Source organism: Synchiropus splendidus, chromosome 13 (assembly GCF_027744825.2).
Source record: "Synchiropus splendidus isolate RoL2022-P1 chromosome 13, RoL_Sspl_1.0, whole genome shotgun sequence".
Classification (NCBI taxonomy): domain Eukaryota; kingdom Metazoa; phylum Chordata; class Actinopteri; order Syngnathiformes; family Callionymidae; genus Synchiropus; species Synchiropus splendidus.
Window position 1 is genome coordinate 8716805 of NC_071346.1, and position 16907 is coordinate 8733711.

Genomic DNA, 16907 nt, shown 5'->3' on the forward strand with positions numbered 1-16907 from the left:
ACTGACTCATAAATGGAATGAATGTGGGCCTCAGTCTCCTCTGATACATTGGTTTACATGACATTATATATTTGTATATCTATTATGTAACGTGGATCCAAAGTTGTTACATCCAGTCATTATACAGAGTTTGAAAAGGTGCAGTGCGAAGAACAGTTGTGAGGTCCTTTATGAAATGTAGTGTTCAATAAATATAATTGATTTCTTTTGTGAATAAGCAAATTATGCACTGCTATGCAGTGTTTTAATCATATTCAGTACGACTTTTTTTTTACATGAGTGTGCTTCACTGTATAATTCACAATGACATCGCTGCATGTTCACATATATTTTATTTTCATTCATGTACAAATAAAGCAAAGATTCAAAGACAAAAGCTTTCACACGAGAAAAATACATCAGATACAGTCAAAACAGAAGCTGTATGTCTTTATAATGCTCACATTTACAGCCAACTTGGGTTCATTTCATCTTATTGTACAGCAAAAAGTAGAAAAAAAACCAAAACTAATCTTAAAGAACAATGAAGCCAGTCATTTTAAAGGGTCAGTTCAAAAAACTAGCCAAGCTTTGTTGCAAAATCTTGCATATGCTGTATTTTCTTAAAACACATCCACATTCAGTGTTAGTATCACTGTAAAACAAAGTATACAACAATTTAGCTGCCATTGTATGTGAGGCGTCCATGAGGCTCTTCAGAACGCAACGGTCACCCACCTGCTTTTGATATTTAAACGTTTGTGATACAAAAAAAAAAAAGTGTTTTCTCAAAAGTGTTTGACAGTGGGTCTATGACACAAACACAGACCGGCAAATAAAGTAAACACAGCACAGGACACTTTTCCCAAGTATACTAAAATAAAATACAAATAAAACAGACAATGCTCCACAAGATTTTGTTTCACCTGATAAATCGATTAATGTGTTCGATATCTTATAAATTACGTCATAAAATATTATCTTTCCATAATATAATTCAGCAAAAAAAACAAAAACCAAAAAACACAATTCCTTAAGATAATAAAAATCATATGCCAAATGGCTGTTTAACAGGCGTGTGGTCGACACCAGCGCAGCGTTAAATCTAAATGAAATCTGATGTTTCATTTCAGAATGTGTATGTCATTGACTTCATTTTGGTGTTATAACATTTCGAATAATTAGCAAGAACCCTTGAGCTCACTTCATTTATGGTACTGTGACACGAAGACCTTATCAGATATGGAATCTTATCTGTCAGAGATGTGGCGTCGAATGTCGTCACAATGTCACCTGCCTGGCCTTAACGGTCACTGCGCTGCACACTGTCCGTGCAGTACTTGAGTCGACCACTTGGTGTCAGCTGTCTAACGTATAAAGAGCATTTACGCTATGTATATTTTTAACGACCTTAGTGTCACTGTTTACGCGGTTGTCAGATTTAAAATGGCTGCTTCCGCCGTAGTTTATACTAAATACTAAATGTCATTTTTTCTGTAGTACGCTGTTCGATGGGGAAAGTGGTTGAAAGGAAAATAAAAGGCATGACATTAGCTGTTTTATAGAATGCTAATTCAGTACTATTTAATATTATTTTGTCAGTGTTTAGTGGAACTGTCTAAAACATATCATATCTAAGTACATCTCTTCTAAAAATATTTAAGTTAAGATCTAAGTTAAAATAAGTTATTTAATCACTGTATTAGGGTGGAATAGAGATTGTCGATCTTAAATATTTAAGCAACCAGCATTATCATCAGGCCAAACAAATAAATGATAGACAAATATATTAAGTGTATTCTACAACAGTGGAGGACAATTAACCTGTTGGGCCTGAAATGAGATCTTAAGCTGCAGTTTTTTTTTTGGACTAAAAACATAATAAATATCATTTTAAGAAAGACAAGGCCAAAAGTTTAGGACCGCCTTCATGAAAGTGTAGCAAGGGACACACAGAATCTCAGACTTGTAAAACATGTATAACAACACCTTTAGTTTTGTCCAAATATCAAATGAGATTAATAAAATAGTAACCTGAGAGTGTGAAATTTAAAGGGCCGGTCCTAAACCCGAGGCCCGGGCGGCAATAATGTTGGACTCACAACAATGTCACATGTCAAACAGCGCATATAGAGCCACAATGAAACAGCATTTTGTCAGTGCATTCTCTTTCTTTGACATCATAATACGTAAAAGCACATAAACACTGTCTTCTACTTTACAGCAATTTACAAAGCGGGACTATATATCAACCGTGACACACTACAGCCGTGTGGGCGTCGCACACGGATAAGCACATACTGTATATTGTGGTGTAAAAACAAACAGCTTCTACTTAAAAGAAACCTACATATCATATTTATGCTGCCTCAGCCTTCACCCAGCACTTACACAGCCCACACACGTCAAATGAAACAGACCAAAGAGGAGAACGGAACGGACAAACATTTCTCACGCTCCAGGGAAACAATCGTGCAATTAAAAAAACAAGTCGTTTATCACAACATTCTGAGTGAGGCGGGGGGAAAAATGCTGTTATACAACGACGAAACCACTTTGTACGAGTGTTGATGAGAGTGTAATAAAAAGATGAATTAATCCTCAAATCTTCTTTTGGCTCACTCAAGATCAAATCTCTGTTACACAACAGTGCAGTCATCAGCACTTTTGAAAAATCGTCTCTACAGAAGGCCTTTTATTGGACAGGGTTCCCAGGTCCAGCGCACATAACAGTCACAGGTGTGGTTCTTAATATAGACGCTCTTAAATAAAAGGATAAAGTGCAATGTGAGATATGAGAAAGACTTTTTTTTCAATGCCGCAAAGCAACAAACGACTGAATTTGACGGGACGGACAAAAACACATATTTGGTCCTACAGTACCACGAAAAGTAGCGATGACACAGTCCAGATGTGACCGAGATATACATTCTCCTTGCATCAACACTGCCATTCTAATATAGAGGCAGATGAAGTATCCAAAAACTAAACAACACCAAGGGATATCTTTAAAAAAGAAACCTGTATATTCTGCTCCTCTTGCTGCGTCAGTCTCTGCATAGCACCCCTCTGAAAATCCCACTACATTCTGAGAACAATATACACAAAATCAAATCCAACTCAGAGGTGGAACGTACAAATATTGAAATCTTATTTACATCATCGTTTCCTTTGCCTGACAGGAGTGGAGCAATTAAGGCAAAAACAAGGACGCACAGTGATTCTCTATATGGATGCATCAATTGGATCTGTTATTTTGTTGAACCTGGTTTGGTATTTACAGAGTTTGGGACACGGTCTACACTCGCAGAAGTTCCTGCTTGACTCATGCAGGGAGAAACACTTGGGATTATGACTATCACAGTACGACTGAAGGTTACTGTGGACACCAATGGACTTCAGTTTGGGGTTTTCATGCCTGAAATGAATAAATTAAAAAACATGTAGTGCATTAAAATGGTTGACCTTGAAGACGTCGAGGTAAAATCTAGTAATTTATTGTATAATTTATAATGTAATGTATAATGTAATTTTCTTCTGTTTTTCATGCTGTTTTTCCACTATGTCTTTTCCAAATATATATATATATATATATATCGAAAAAACAAAGCACAAAAATACAGTACAGTACATACAAAGCCAAAGATACATTTCTCGTGAATGTAATAAATTTCCAAAATGACATAAATGCAACCCAAAATTTTCATTTTTTGTGTTATTTTTATTTTTTCAATATGGTCCTACCATTAACTTTCGTGATGTCATGATCGTTATGGTGTTATTGTTAGAATAAAACACCATAAATATAATGGTTTCTATTTTCAGGATGTTATCGAGTCACATTCACCCATATTACATTTCAAACTTAGCATGATTCAGCCACCACAAGAGTCCTGGGTTTTTGAAGGCCATTGGCTTTCACAAGTAGGAAAAGAAAAGAACCCGGTAGAAGCATGTTGAAAAGATAAATAGCTCTTTTGAACTAGCTGTAGAAAACTGATCAAGTCTCTACCACAAAACTAGTACAGATGCAAATGCATTCCTGTGATAGGTACGAGGCATGATCCTCCCTGCTAATGTACTTATAGCCGTTTGGTAAAGAACTTCCACAGCGTCTAAGAATCAAGACATATATGAACCAAAACCTCAATGAAATTCATTGGTGTTCAAAGGAGAACATGAGAGCCTGAGTTTGAAGACAAACTGCTTGATATAAGTCATGTGAACAAAAAGTATTGACTTCTGTCTCAGCTCTGTTTTCTGGTTTTAAAACAAGAGTCAAAGTTCCAAGCCCAGCTCTGTCTGAAGTCTCACTAACTACCTTGTTATGACCTATAATAGCACGTTATAATCTAGTAGTAATTTAGACTGAAAACAAAATCAATGAGATTTGTGCTCTTTTCTGAGACTATTTTATATATACCTGTATGTATATAAATGTTACTGTTAAGTGCTATTTTTTTCTCTGCACCTTTTTGTACACATATTTAAGGAGCATCAATTGATATAAAAGCTAAGAATCAATATTTAAAAAAATGAACTGATGACCAGTACAAAACTCCAGACTGCAACAGTCCATGTGAAGTGACTCCTGCTGGACTCCATCCCTCTCATACCTGCGGTCTCACAGCCGGTCGAGGCGGAAGGCGTCCTCCGTTGCCGGGTCAGCGAGGACCATGTCTGGGTCATTGAGCATGTGCAGGCCGTCGAGTGTCAGTGGGTTTAGATCATCCAGGGGAAACTGGGAGTCAATGTCAAAGCAGATGTCTGAGGACAAGGAGCCGGCCAGGTCTTTGGACAGGCTGGGGGGAGACTCTCCACTCACTGACCACAAGCAAACAAGACAGTGATGTTAGATAGGTGATCTGGGTGTCACCAGTGCCACGATGATAATTGGAATTTTTCCATTTTTCCAAGTATCCAGTTGGAAACTCAAAAGTAATGTAAAGTGCACTAAAACCAGATCAGCTGTAGGAGTTCATTTCTGGTAAAGAAGGAAAGTGTGTACAAGAAGCAGTTTTGCACAGAAACACAATCCCTTATCAACACACACACGCACATTTGTATCACTATCCTTGTGGGGACCTCTCATTGCCGTATTGCTTTCCCCAGCCTCTCACCCTAAACGTAACCATCCAAAACAAAATGGCTAACCTGAACCAGGACTCTCAACTAAACTTAGGCTCAACTATAATGACGCAGTTATTTTAACGTTTTCATCCTCAAATTGAGGCTTTCCCTTGACTGTTGAAAATGTCCCCACAAGGCAAAATGTCCTCATAAGATCAGTGTCTTGTCAAAGATTGCTCCACACAAGAATATGAATACATGTCCACACACATACACACACACAATATTTTTTTTAAACATTATAGTCTTAAAGTTTTTCCATTTTCTGAACAAAATCCAAAGCACAATTCCTTCTCAAATTTCTTTAAAAGCAAACTAGACTGGGAAAAAAAATCCAGCCCATCAAAAGGCTCATATAATGATATGAAATAAATATACTGTTCAGTGTATTTATTTCACTTTCATACCAGTGAGTAGGACCTTTTTCTAGCGACTTTCTAGCGAAAATTGCCTCAATAACTAGTAGGTAATTTAAAATGAAATCTCAACAGTGCTCTTTTTTTAAAAAATAACCTTTACAATACTTCCAAACCTCTTGTCTCGCAGACAGTCATTACCTGTGAGGATGATATTAGGGATGTTGCCATGGTTACTGTAATCCAGCTGCTGGGAGTCTTGCGTGTTGCAATGTCCGCCTGTCAATCCCAGCATCAGCGCTTGGGAGTAGTTGAGGGTGGAGGTCTGGTTGAAAAGGCTGTCGGAGCTGACGGGTGTCTCCATCATATTGAAATGTTCCAACTGTACGGTGAAGATGAACAGTTGCAGGTTTAACAGCATCACATGTGGTTACCACGGAACAGGGGTGTACCTGCTGCGAGAGAGCGCTGGCCTGGAGGGAAGGTAGCTGCTGGTCGTAAAAGTCTGCAAACACACTGCCTAGAATAGAATTATGCTGAAAAAACAAAGACAATAAAACCTTTAAGGAGAAGCCAGCCAGCTATTGAGCACGTTTAATATGCAGCATATTAAACACTGAACCAATATAATAACGGACAGTGTTCGCTATCATATCCAGCAGAGACTATTTGACATCTGGCAGTCAAATTAAAGGTCGTAGCTGCAGCACAAACTTCCACAGAAATTGAATCCTCTGTGCGGTCACGATGGCTCACCTATCACTGCTCATAATCTTCATGGCTAGTTGTAGGTGGCCTCTGCATTTAGACTCTAAAACTTCTGCTGAGGACAAAAGGTCCTCAGTTCGCGTCCAGCTGCCTTATTCGTCTGGGTTTTAGTTCTGAAAACTTGCAGCAACAAGCTCCCATCCAGAGGCAAAACTGGATTGTGTGGGTTTGCACTCTGGTTTCCCTCTCACAGGCCAAAACCTGCCTTTGGGCCTGGAAGCATATTAGCTAGTAGACAGGACTACTAAAGCTAGTCCATTGAAAATGCGGCAACGTCAAATACAAAATAAGCTGAGCAGATGCTACACACTCTGGTGTTCAGGGCTGAAGAAGAGGATGTTGTGAGATTGATGGCTTAGAGAGGACGAGCTTCTAGATCAGTGGTGGGACTTCCTTCCTCCCTTTACTCTCCTTTACTGCTCTCCATTACAGATGACTTAAGTCAACTGGCAGCATCAGTTTGTTACTGGTCTGTTTCTCAAAAGACTCTCCCACAGGACGAACCTGCCTGAACCTACACATGTCAACACTCCGACCTCTTCTGCTACTGCAGGGTGACCGACATAACTGACCAAGCAATGGTCATTCCACCATCACATCATGACTTTTGGTTGTGAAAAGCTGAAAAAAAGACTAGAAAAATGAGGATGCAAGACGCTCAAAGGTGTCGGCATGCATTTCCATTATTAAGGGGAGGGGCTCATCTGTCAAAGACTTGGACTACAGCCAGAGCTCCTCTGCTTCGAGAGGAGATTTCCCAGAAGACAAACAGCCACAGTTGTGGACCGGATTAAGGGATCCAGATCTTAAAGAGTCTCGGCTCTCTGTTCACTCAAAGGTAAGGTATAGTGGGGCTGTTGCCATGACGCCGAAAACTGAAGGTAATATGAGACCAGTAAGAGAAGGAGGTTACCAAATCAAACCAAGAAGGGATGTGAGAGGAGAGAAATCTTATTTTATTGTGGCCTCCCATGATGTGAGTAATCAGATCATATTCTCAGGCTGCGCCTGGACTAGGATTATAACTGAATTATGAGTGCACATGTGCACGTGTTCCCATGGAGGAAAAATGGGGGGAAAAGTGCCTGTGCTAACCCTTAAAAAACACAGATAATAAACATATACAGCACAAAAAAAAAATCACTTTAGAAAAAGCTTGCTTGGAAGAGTGAATTTGAGGCTTTATTTTTAAGGAGATTTAGAAGAAACTGGACTCAATCAACATATATAAGCATTTAAAAGAGTCTGGCACAGATTAACAGCATCCATGTTTACCTTGGGTGCGTTCTGTTTATTTGAGGGGCCCGTGTCAAAATCCGGCCATGAGAGACAAGCTTAAGGTTGAAGGTTTCCTGCCATGTATTGTTTAAAACCAAGGTAAACACAGATCCGATCCACAAACACTGCGAACTGGGATGTAAACAGAGGAGACGCAAATACCACAGAAGCAGCAGAAGAAGAAGGAAATCCAGGGACACAACGATATGACATCGACACATCAACACGTCCATGTCTGGCTGTCAGAGCTGGGCAAAGAACTACTAAACTCTAGACTTGACTTGTCAGTCAGGAAGCTCTTGACTTAGCAAAGCCGGGCCCCGCGCCATCAATAGCTTGTCGCTACTATTCAAGAAAATAGTTTACATACAATAAAATCAAGGATATATACGTTTGTATTTAAGGTCAGTATAGATTTTTTTGTTTCTCAGGTCCAACCAAAACCTCTAACCAGACAGACTAAATATTTAACATTATTTTATATTTAAAGAGGCGTAACCATAGCAAAAAAAAAAAGCAGAAGTGTTTTCAAAAACAAGCAACGTGTCATGACGACTCGAAAAATTTTGGGGAACCAATGTGACGTGAAAAAATATTCAGCAGGATATCATGTGGTACAGTCTGCTTTGCTGGGAAAAAAAGGAAATTTCGACATAAGAAACGCAATAAAATTACAAAATATTTCAATAATGAGGATGTAAATAATATTTCAAATATTTAAAAGAATTTTGCGACACAATACCTGAAATATGGAGATACATTAGAACTAAAATTTGATATTTTCAAAGAAAAAAGGATAATTGTTAAATTTAAAAAGTATGAAAAAAATGACAAAAAAGTAATGCAATGTAAGTCTAATAAATTACAGGGTTGTTTTTTTTCAACATTATAAAATGTATTTTTCTTCATTTCTTTATTATATATTTATTTATTTTTGAAATGCCTGGTAAGAGCAGAAATGACATAATACATGCCGACTTTAAAGGTTACTCCAGCAGTCTGTGACTTTTGCAGCTCATGTTTTAAAATCAGAGAGAGTTGTCATATTTTTACAAGATGCTCTTCACTGTCCAGTTTGTCAAAACAAAAAGATGTAGAAACAAGATATTTAGCAGAAATGGCAGCCATGATACTGCGCTTCCTGTATTTATCAGTTGGACAATCTATTTCTCTGAATCAGAGTAGGTTTTGAAGTAAATTCCTCCACCTGACATATTTGTCAACCATTATTTTATTTACTCTAAGTTGCAATATTAATGTGACTCTGAAAAGTCACAAAAGGGTTTCATAATGTTTTCAAAGGTCCATAACCTAAGTTTCTTATAATGAGACAGCTAACTTCAATCTGACTTTAAAGACAATATATGAAGATCCTGTAAACTCAAAATATTTTCTCAATATTACTTAAAAACTTCCACTCAAGTTTCTGAATTGTCCAATACCAATGTATCAAATGGAAGTGCAGATAACTTGCTAACATTATTTTTAAAAATGTACACTGGCACTGGTCTATTACACTTTCTTTTTTTCTTTGCTTTAACAGATATGGATAAAAACAGAGTAGTTCTGCCCAGGTCTGCTGATGTCAACACAGGGTCCTGCTCGACAACGGTTACCACAGGAATACGATACACGGGACGGTTACGTTGAAACAGAGCACACCAGCGGCTCATGGGTTCACACGCTCTTACTTGAGGTGAACCTCCAGGTGAGAAGCCGTGGTTGGAGACAGGGGAGGTTGGAGACTGATTTGCAGAGGAGCCGACCCTACTGCGGTACTGATGGAGGGGGCAGCCCTGATGCAAGAGGATATGAGTTATTTACACTGGGGGTGTGTCTCACGTGAAGGCCTCAGTTGTATTGAAATAAAGTACTATCAAGTTTCCTTGACATTCATTATGCTAGTGGGGCCTCTGCCACAAGGAAAAGTTTCGACCACATTTAGCCACATTTTTTTCTCCAAATACGTCAATGAACACAACTTAATAAAATGTGATGGTGGTTCCAAAATATCACACCAGATGGTAAGGAGGAGAAGATATGACTGCACATATCTGCTCGAGTTGTCCGGTAAATAAAGGCAAAATTATTTTCACATATATTAGGTTGGTGGTCCTTTGTTGGGTTTTATGGCTACTTCAAACTCACCGTGCTCATGTCAATGGTCATGGTGGTTTGTGAGGACGTCTGGTTGTCTGTCGATGAACTTGAGGTCCCAGTGGTTGGCAGCTGAACCAGAGCTGTCTGTGGGGCATCATAACAGGGTTCAATAAACGTTTATGAAATAGATATTCTCTGTCTATAGCTATAATACAAGGTCAACGGACAGTACTGTACTCATGAAGTAAGAGTGATCCTGGGACACAAAGACCTCTATTTACTTTTTGTAAAATTTTAAAGACAGAAAAGCTTTTTCTGTGTCATTATATATATAGATAGATATAACTACATATCTATCTATATATACACATATATAGATATATATACTGTATATATGTCGTGTAATGGCAGGATCAAAGCTACATGCCATTACACATTACACAGCTATATATGTAGAAGCATAAAGCCTAAATATTATGTTGGATTTTTTTCCCCATATGTTTTTGTAATACCGTGTTCCTCAAAATGTTTTTCCATGCAGTTCAACCTGCATTTAACAGTCGTTTTTGTACCCCTACATCGTGTGCATGTGTCCCACTAGAACCAGAATTTTGACAAGTGAAGTAAAAATATAATCCAGTGAGTCAATATTTACTTCAGTTAAACAAAATCAATTTGGTTCAGGACTGAAGACGGTTTCTTCAGCACAGTTTCTTTGGCTCAAACTCACAGGTTGGCTTTGAGAGGATGGCTGCTGATTGAAGAAGGCGTACTGGGACAGCTGCTGCTCCAGGTTCATGGCATTAATGGCCGCCTATCAGGAAACAGGGACGTCAACGCTGACTAAATTCTTAAATCTGGACTGACGAGTGATTTATCCTTCATGCTTAACAAACTCTGTAGTAGTGGGCGAGCGAGGGCAGGTACCTGAGAAAGAGTGAGAGGTGGAGACGTGGGCGAGATCTGCACGCTCTGATGCTGGTGGGTGTCTCCTGCATTAAGAATGAGAGGAACCATGTTGTCCTGCCCAGACTGCGTTTCCATGGTGACCACTGGCTGAGAGTTGGTAACTCCTACCCACCACACGAGAAGCAGCAAGTTTTTTTTTTGCCGACCATCACAACTCCAAAAGTTCCAAAGGAAGCTGACTAACACGAGCGTTCATGTAATTACTGAGCTGCTACCTTGTACGTTCGTCTGTGAGTTGGTGGAGGAGTTGAAGGAGGCGACTGCTGCATCATCCGAGTCGAGCGGAGTGGGCAGTGGAGGAGGGAATTGGATGTTGGTCAGGTCAGGCAGAGAGCCGCCAGCGTTGTGGGCTGCTGCTTTTTGTGAAGTGGTCAAGTGCTGATCTGGAGAAGGAAATATGCTGCAAAACAGACACTGGTTGTGAACTTTGCGGATGCGGGGAAATTTAAATGGCACAAAATGAAGCTACACCTGTAGCCTTTCAAATCTTTGATCCTGCCATTGCACAACACAGCTATGTATAGTGTTCTATCGCTCAGTGTATAACTGTACAATAACAACCACCAGTACATATCAATGATAAATAGAGCTGATGCAGGTAACAGACCAGGAACATTATTTTTCTAGACCTAAAACAGGATTTGGTTTTGTCCTGCAACTGTTTCAGTGCTTTTGGGGACTTAGTTCACAGGTAATATGTAGGTAGACAGGTAATATATAATAATGACTTTTTTCTATCTTCAGCCATATTCACCTGGTGAGCAGTCACTGAAGAAATAACTTTTGTACTAAACTTCTTGAGACAAAAAAAAAGAACTTACTGAATTCCTGGCACTTCGGACCCTGAAAGACTCTGCAAGGAGAAAAAGAAAGATTTAAATGCAGTTGTGTTGTAAAATCATAGCAATATTTAATATATAAAGACCTAATACAATAGATAACAAATATACAGGGGCACAATCTATGAAAATGTCATTTAAAAGCCCTGAATAAGTGTCCAAATACAGTTCAATAATTGAAACCGGCAACACAACAATTGAAACAAAAAACACAACTTACACAATTTTTTAATACATGGCTGAAGTTTAAATACTTCCCGTTGTTGAGCGTCTTTCTTTCCTATCATTTTTTTCCTTTCAAGCCTTCATCCTTAAAGTACATTTCTTATCGTCTGTGAACATCTTAGTCGGCAAGCCGCTATGTAGTCTTTACTGGCCTGGCCTGGTGGTGGAGTCAGGACTGCAGACTGTTGATTTGTTTCCCACCACCAGGATTTGCACCGGCTTGCACAGGTTATCTTGCCGACTGCTAGTTTGACAACACTGACCACCGCATCCACAGAAAAATACATACCTTTTTGCCGTCATCTTCAGTCTCTTGTTTGATCGGATTGGATCCCGGAACAGTCAGAAGAAGAACTGTCACAGAGATGTAAAAGGTTTTAATCTGACTTTGATCTGATAGATCTGACTTTTGATAGATTCATTCATTCATCTTGAAAAAGACCTCATGTTGAATGAGTGAACACAAGAAGAAACCCAGACACACCTATTGAAAAGCTTTCATTTTGCAATTAAACTTCCAAAGGCTTCCGTTGCTGTCGAGTTTAATCCGAACCGAAACGCAACCAAAGGTCATTCAGGGTGAGAATGAAGGAGATTAATAAATAAGCGCTGCAGAAAACCCATCCAAAATTGATCAAAGGGGTTCTCGACATTAAAAATCTCGAGCATAAAAAGCCACCAGAAGAGAAAGTCCTCAGGCTCTGACTCCTGGTTTTCTCTGGAGTCATTTCATCCTTCAAAGCCACAAACCCTTTCATCAGTCAGCGGAGACGCACGACTGAACCACAGAGAGAAAACAGAGAAAAACACTGATGAAATGAGAAGCTCTTCACCATCCAGACCCTGTAGAAACGATGCCTTCTGACAGTTGTGTACCAATAACAACATAGTCTATGTATGGAGACTTTCTTAGGAAGTGAAATTCACCTCTTTTTGGCTGCAAATCCTCCGATCCTCCGGTGAAGGCGCTCTGCTGAACTGGAGTGAGCGTGCTCTGGTGTATAGCAGAGTCAGAGTTGGTCCTGACACACAACACCAGAATATTAGTCAGGACTGGACTGAGGTTTAGATATTAAAATGTAAAGTTTACTATTCCCCAGATAGCAAGACGTAGTAGTGGAGGTAACCAATAGCAAAGCCTGTTAGAGGGCGTTGCCTGTATTCATAGAACTGGAGTTACGTTTAGGTAACTTAACATTTCTTTAAGGATAGTTCATGCTTCAAATTGAGCTGTTTGTTTGTGAGCCAATGTCTTGATTTTAGATCCCAATTAATAAAAAAGGGCAATTCAAACGGATGGTTCTCACCTCCTCCAGCTGGTGTCAGGTGGTGGCGACAGATACACAGCACCATATGGACAACTGTCGATGTGAGACTGCCGGTTAAGGAAACACCACAGCGAAGGCAGGATAAATGTAAAGAACAACACAGATTTGACTGTGATTCTATAAGCAACTTTCTTCTTAGTATTTTTTTATTTTTGGCAGCAGTCGAATTAACATCTCTCCAGCCAGTCCACGCAAGCGTGAACGCTAATTAAAAGAGGTGATAACAAAGCAGTGCACTGAGATAGTTGGTGTAAATTGGGATAATAAATGGAATGTCCGGCGCAGGATGGAAGTGCGATCCTTCCCCACGAGTAGGTGTTAAGACGTCAGTTGAAATCTAGCTCCCACTTTCACATGTAAACACTAGCTTTCAGTCAGAACTAGTTGTTGGATTTAAGCGACTGAAATGTATTGAAGATTGTGAGAGAGGCTCAAAGTCGATGAAGGGGGCTTTGGGATTCGTCCCATAGAGTGCTGCCCCCACGACTCATGGGTTGGTGTGTAGAAGAATAAAAGTAGTGACAGATTTAAAAGGATATCTGACGCCCGTGTTTGTCAACAGAGAGAGGTTTGCGGTGAGGAGACGTCATGCGGTTCCGATCTCTGTAGACTCTGTCCACCAAGCCATGGTGCCGCGTCGATCTGTTTGTGTCTGAATTCTGACAGGAGATACAGGAAAAGCATATGTTCTTGTACAAGAAGAGAGCAAGTGGAGAAGTACTTGTAATTGAATGTGTGAATGAACGATGGCTAACATTGTCAGCTATCAGTAGAATAGTGACATCACCTTGCAAATGTATTTAGCCAAGGTTTCAAAGGAATTCTCACCTGAAAAGTCAAATCCACGGTGTGGTTACTGATTTGATTGACGTTTGGCAAGGACCCTCCATAGTACTGCCCACGGTTTGGACCCAGCTGCAAGTATTGAGTCTTCTGCAGCTGCAGCTGAAACCAAAAAAAACACAAGGTGGGCTACAACTAAAGATGTTACTACATTAGCTACTGCGGCTAATGCTATGGCAACAGCCTTCTTAATGCAACTACCTCTACTACTACTTCATATTTTCTTGCCAAAATCGAAACTGGTCGACTGTTGTAATAAAAAGAAAGGATTTATGTGACTGTTATTATTGTGTTATTGTTTGTTGCTGCAGTGTCACCCTCATCACTCCATGTGATCACAAAGCTTTGACTGCCTGGTTACTTTATCAACACTGGCGTGAATCTCCTCCTTCTCTTCTGCCTCCTTCATGCTGACCTTTATGCTTCGTCTCTCCAGTGCAGACCTGCAAGTCTCCAGACTCGCCCCAACCTGTTCTCTACGCTCACCTCACGTCACAACATGAACGTGTTTTGTTACACGGAAGACAAGAACTGACCCACAGGGGGAGTATCGCTGTCGATAGAAGAACAAAGAGAAGCCTATATAAAAAGAGAGGAGCAGAATAACATTTACCAGGTGGCAGCTGGAATTCCACAAAAGAGACCGCAAATTAAGAGAAAACAATGGATGATAGGAAGAAATATAGACACGTTTTTACAATATAAAATAACTGTTCATCTCAATTACAATACTAGCATTTCTACTACTACTATATCTGCCAGTGCTACTACAACATTTAGTATTATAACTTATGTCTGTACTACTGCTGCTGCTAACTACCGCTACTACAGAACACTGCTGTTACTACAATTAAAACCACTATAGTGTACCACAATTATTACTGGTTATTCAATCACTTCCAGAATTACACTTCCTAGTACCACTTACACTGCCTCAACAACTCCTGCTACTGTTAGAAGTTCTTCTGTTACTCTGTTTACCACCGCCAATACTACTTATTTTATTTTATATTGGCTCTACTAATACAACAACTGCTATTTCTACCACTCGTAGTTTTACTCTTACTATTATTGTCACCACTATTGCTGCTTCTACAGCCTCCACAAGAGCTAACAACTCCTCCTCCTCCCACTACTATTACTATTAATACTACTGGTATTTCTTCCCCCACCACTACTGCAACATTACTTTGACTACTCCTGCAATCCCTACTACTACCACTAGTAGTTTTCCTATTACTAGTGCTATCACTACTGCTGCAGCAACGAATATAAATACTACTGCTGTTGCTGTAGCTACCAGCGCTTCCACTACCACTAAAATTCAAACAATGTCATTTAATGCTTCTTAAAATGAAAGGTCAAAGATCATGACACACAATTCATTTCCTGAACAAAGGCCAAGGTCTTCCTCTGCTGCGCATTCCCAAACACATGCAGATTAAATTATTCTGAAAAGTCATGTGACCTGCAGTGAACCCGGTCGCCCACTCGGGATTGACCTTCGTCCCACATGAGAGAAGAAAAACTGACTTTGAATCAGATTTATTTGTAATCCTGAAATTGCTTTGAACTCAACAGGGAAGCTGGATTACAGACCCAACAGTCTTGGTATCTTACATGGATGACGGAGACTGGAGATTCCCGCTAACATAGGAGACACCACACACAACTTCTGCACAACATGGAAAAAAGGCTGTCACCAAAGAGAGGAGGATCTAGCTACTAGAGGCCCTGTTTACACACCTATAGTACAACCACTCACCTACTCACACCTGAGGTCACTTCAGACCAGTCAACCAGCAGATATTTCAGATGGTCAGAAAGCACGGCATAAATAAGTTCAATTCAGTGAGGCAAATATGGCAAAACTGAAGGGAAAAGATTATCCCCTGCTGTGAACTTCAGTGACCAGCCCATGGAATTAATCCAACGTAGCACAAAATGGAAGTGCCTCATATTGACACCTAATATTTGTACACAACGAAGGTTTATTTTGGAGGCCTGCGTGGTAGTAAACCCAGATCACCCGCCAACCTTCATGCTCAGAATGAATGTTAACCAACACCAACACAGACACAGAAACGCTCAACAAATGTAGTAGTCAGCCTTTATCACATTAGTGAAACAATCCATCAGTCAAATCACAGATCAGTATCCCACGATAGGAACCATTTTGGGGACAGCAATCGCTGCCTCCACTCAGGACACTGACCAGAGAAGAAGATCATGACTTTCGCTGCAGAAAGCGTCGTTTGGTGTTTGTTTACCTGCGGTGATGCAGATTTGACAGCTCGATGTGGTGTGACAAACAAAACGCGTGCGTGCGAGTTTACCCTTGCTGCCCGGGTGATGCTCAGGTCCTTCATGACTTCTTCAAACGCCGCAGTCTCCTCCGCCTGTTTCTGATTATGTAAAGCGATTTTCTCGCTGAATTTCCGCGGATTGTTCGAAGTCGCCATGTTTCGCTCCTCTGCTGTTTTCCTCCAGCCAGCGTCAAGTGGCACGCGCTGACTGCGCTCGGCTTCCGGTACTTAAAATAAAAGCGTAAGCCAAATACACATAAATAATACATATAAATAATCATCCTTATGTATCATAGACAATACATGCGAAAAAAGTCTTAATTACGCAGTTTGAATAAAACATATCTTCATCTAAACGCCACAAGACATGCATAGCTTGCCTAACAGGAAGAAGACCAACTATCGCGCGGTGGGTCACTTTTTGGTAAGGATTTGATATGGAAAAACGCATCCATTAATTCACGCATTTTTCTCCACTTATTCCTCCAATTGTGTCGCCGGGACTGGATCAACTTGGGGCGAGAGAGATGGGGTTCACCACTTAAAAAATGTGAATTGACTTTTTTTTTAATCATTTTACTCACAAAAACAGTTCTAAAACATTTTTCTTTTATTTAGCTTCACTATATTATCCCAGGTTTATTTTGAATTCCAATTATCTTGATTTCCGGGTTCCATCGCTGTGTTAAATGATGACTGGATGCAGCAGGTTTACGCGTTTGGAGGCGTGTGGAGGCGCAGCGCACATCTGGACTGCGGAACAACTTCCACAGAATTATCTTCCCC

General features: G+C 40.0%; 1 protein-coding gene across 3 annotated transcripts; it reads right to left on the reverse strand.

The window, feature by feature from the left end:
• Nucleotides 1–320: 320 nt before the first annotated feature.
• Nucleotides 321–16311, reverse strand: LOC128769687 (CREB-regulated transcription coactivator 1-like). Of its 3 annotated transcripts, none has more exons than XM_053883614.1 (15): nucleotides 16152–16311; nucleotides 13801–13917; nucleotides 13510–13631; nucleotides 12952–13011; nucleotides 12572–12666; nucleotides 11934–11998; nucleotides 11402–11433; nucleotides 10796–10980; nucleotides 10539–10603; nucleotides 10342–10425; nucleotides 9660–9755; nucleotides 9203–9307; nucleotides 5918–6001; nucleotides 5667–5847; nucleotides 321–4803 (listed from the first exon to the last, which is right to left on the reverse strand). In XM_053883614.1, exons 1-15 carry the CDS (start codon nucleotides 16275–16277, stop codon nucleotides 4604–4606), a joined length of 1617 nt encoding a protein of 538 aa, XP_053739589.1. In that variant the 5' UTR covers nucleotides 16278–16311; the 3' UTR covers nucleotides 321–4603. The 3 variants fall into 3 exon arrangements, with proteins under 3 accessions (XP_053739589.1, XP_053739588.1, XP_053739590.1); XM_053883613.1 differs by having other exon boundaries at nucleotides 10539–10684; XM_053883615.1 differs by lacking the exon at nucleotides 9203–9307 and having other exon boundaries at nucleotides 10539–10684.
• Nucleotides 16312–16907: the final 596 nt, after the last annotated feature.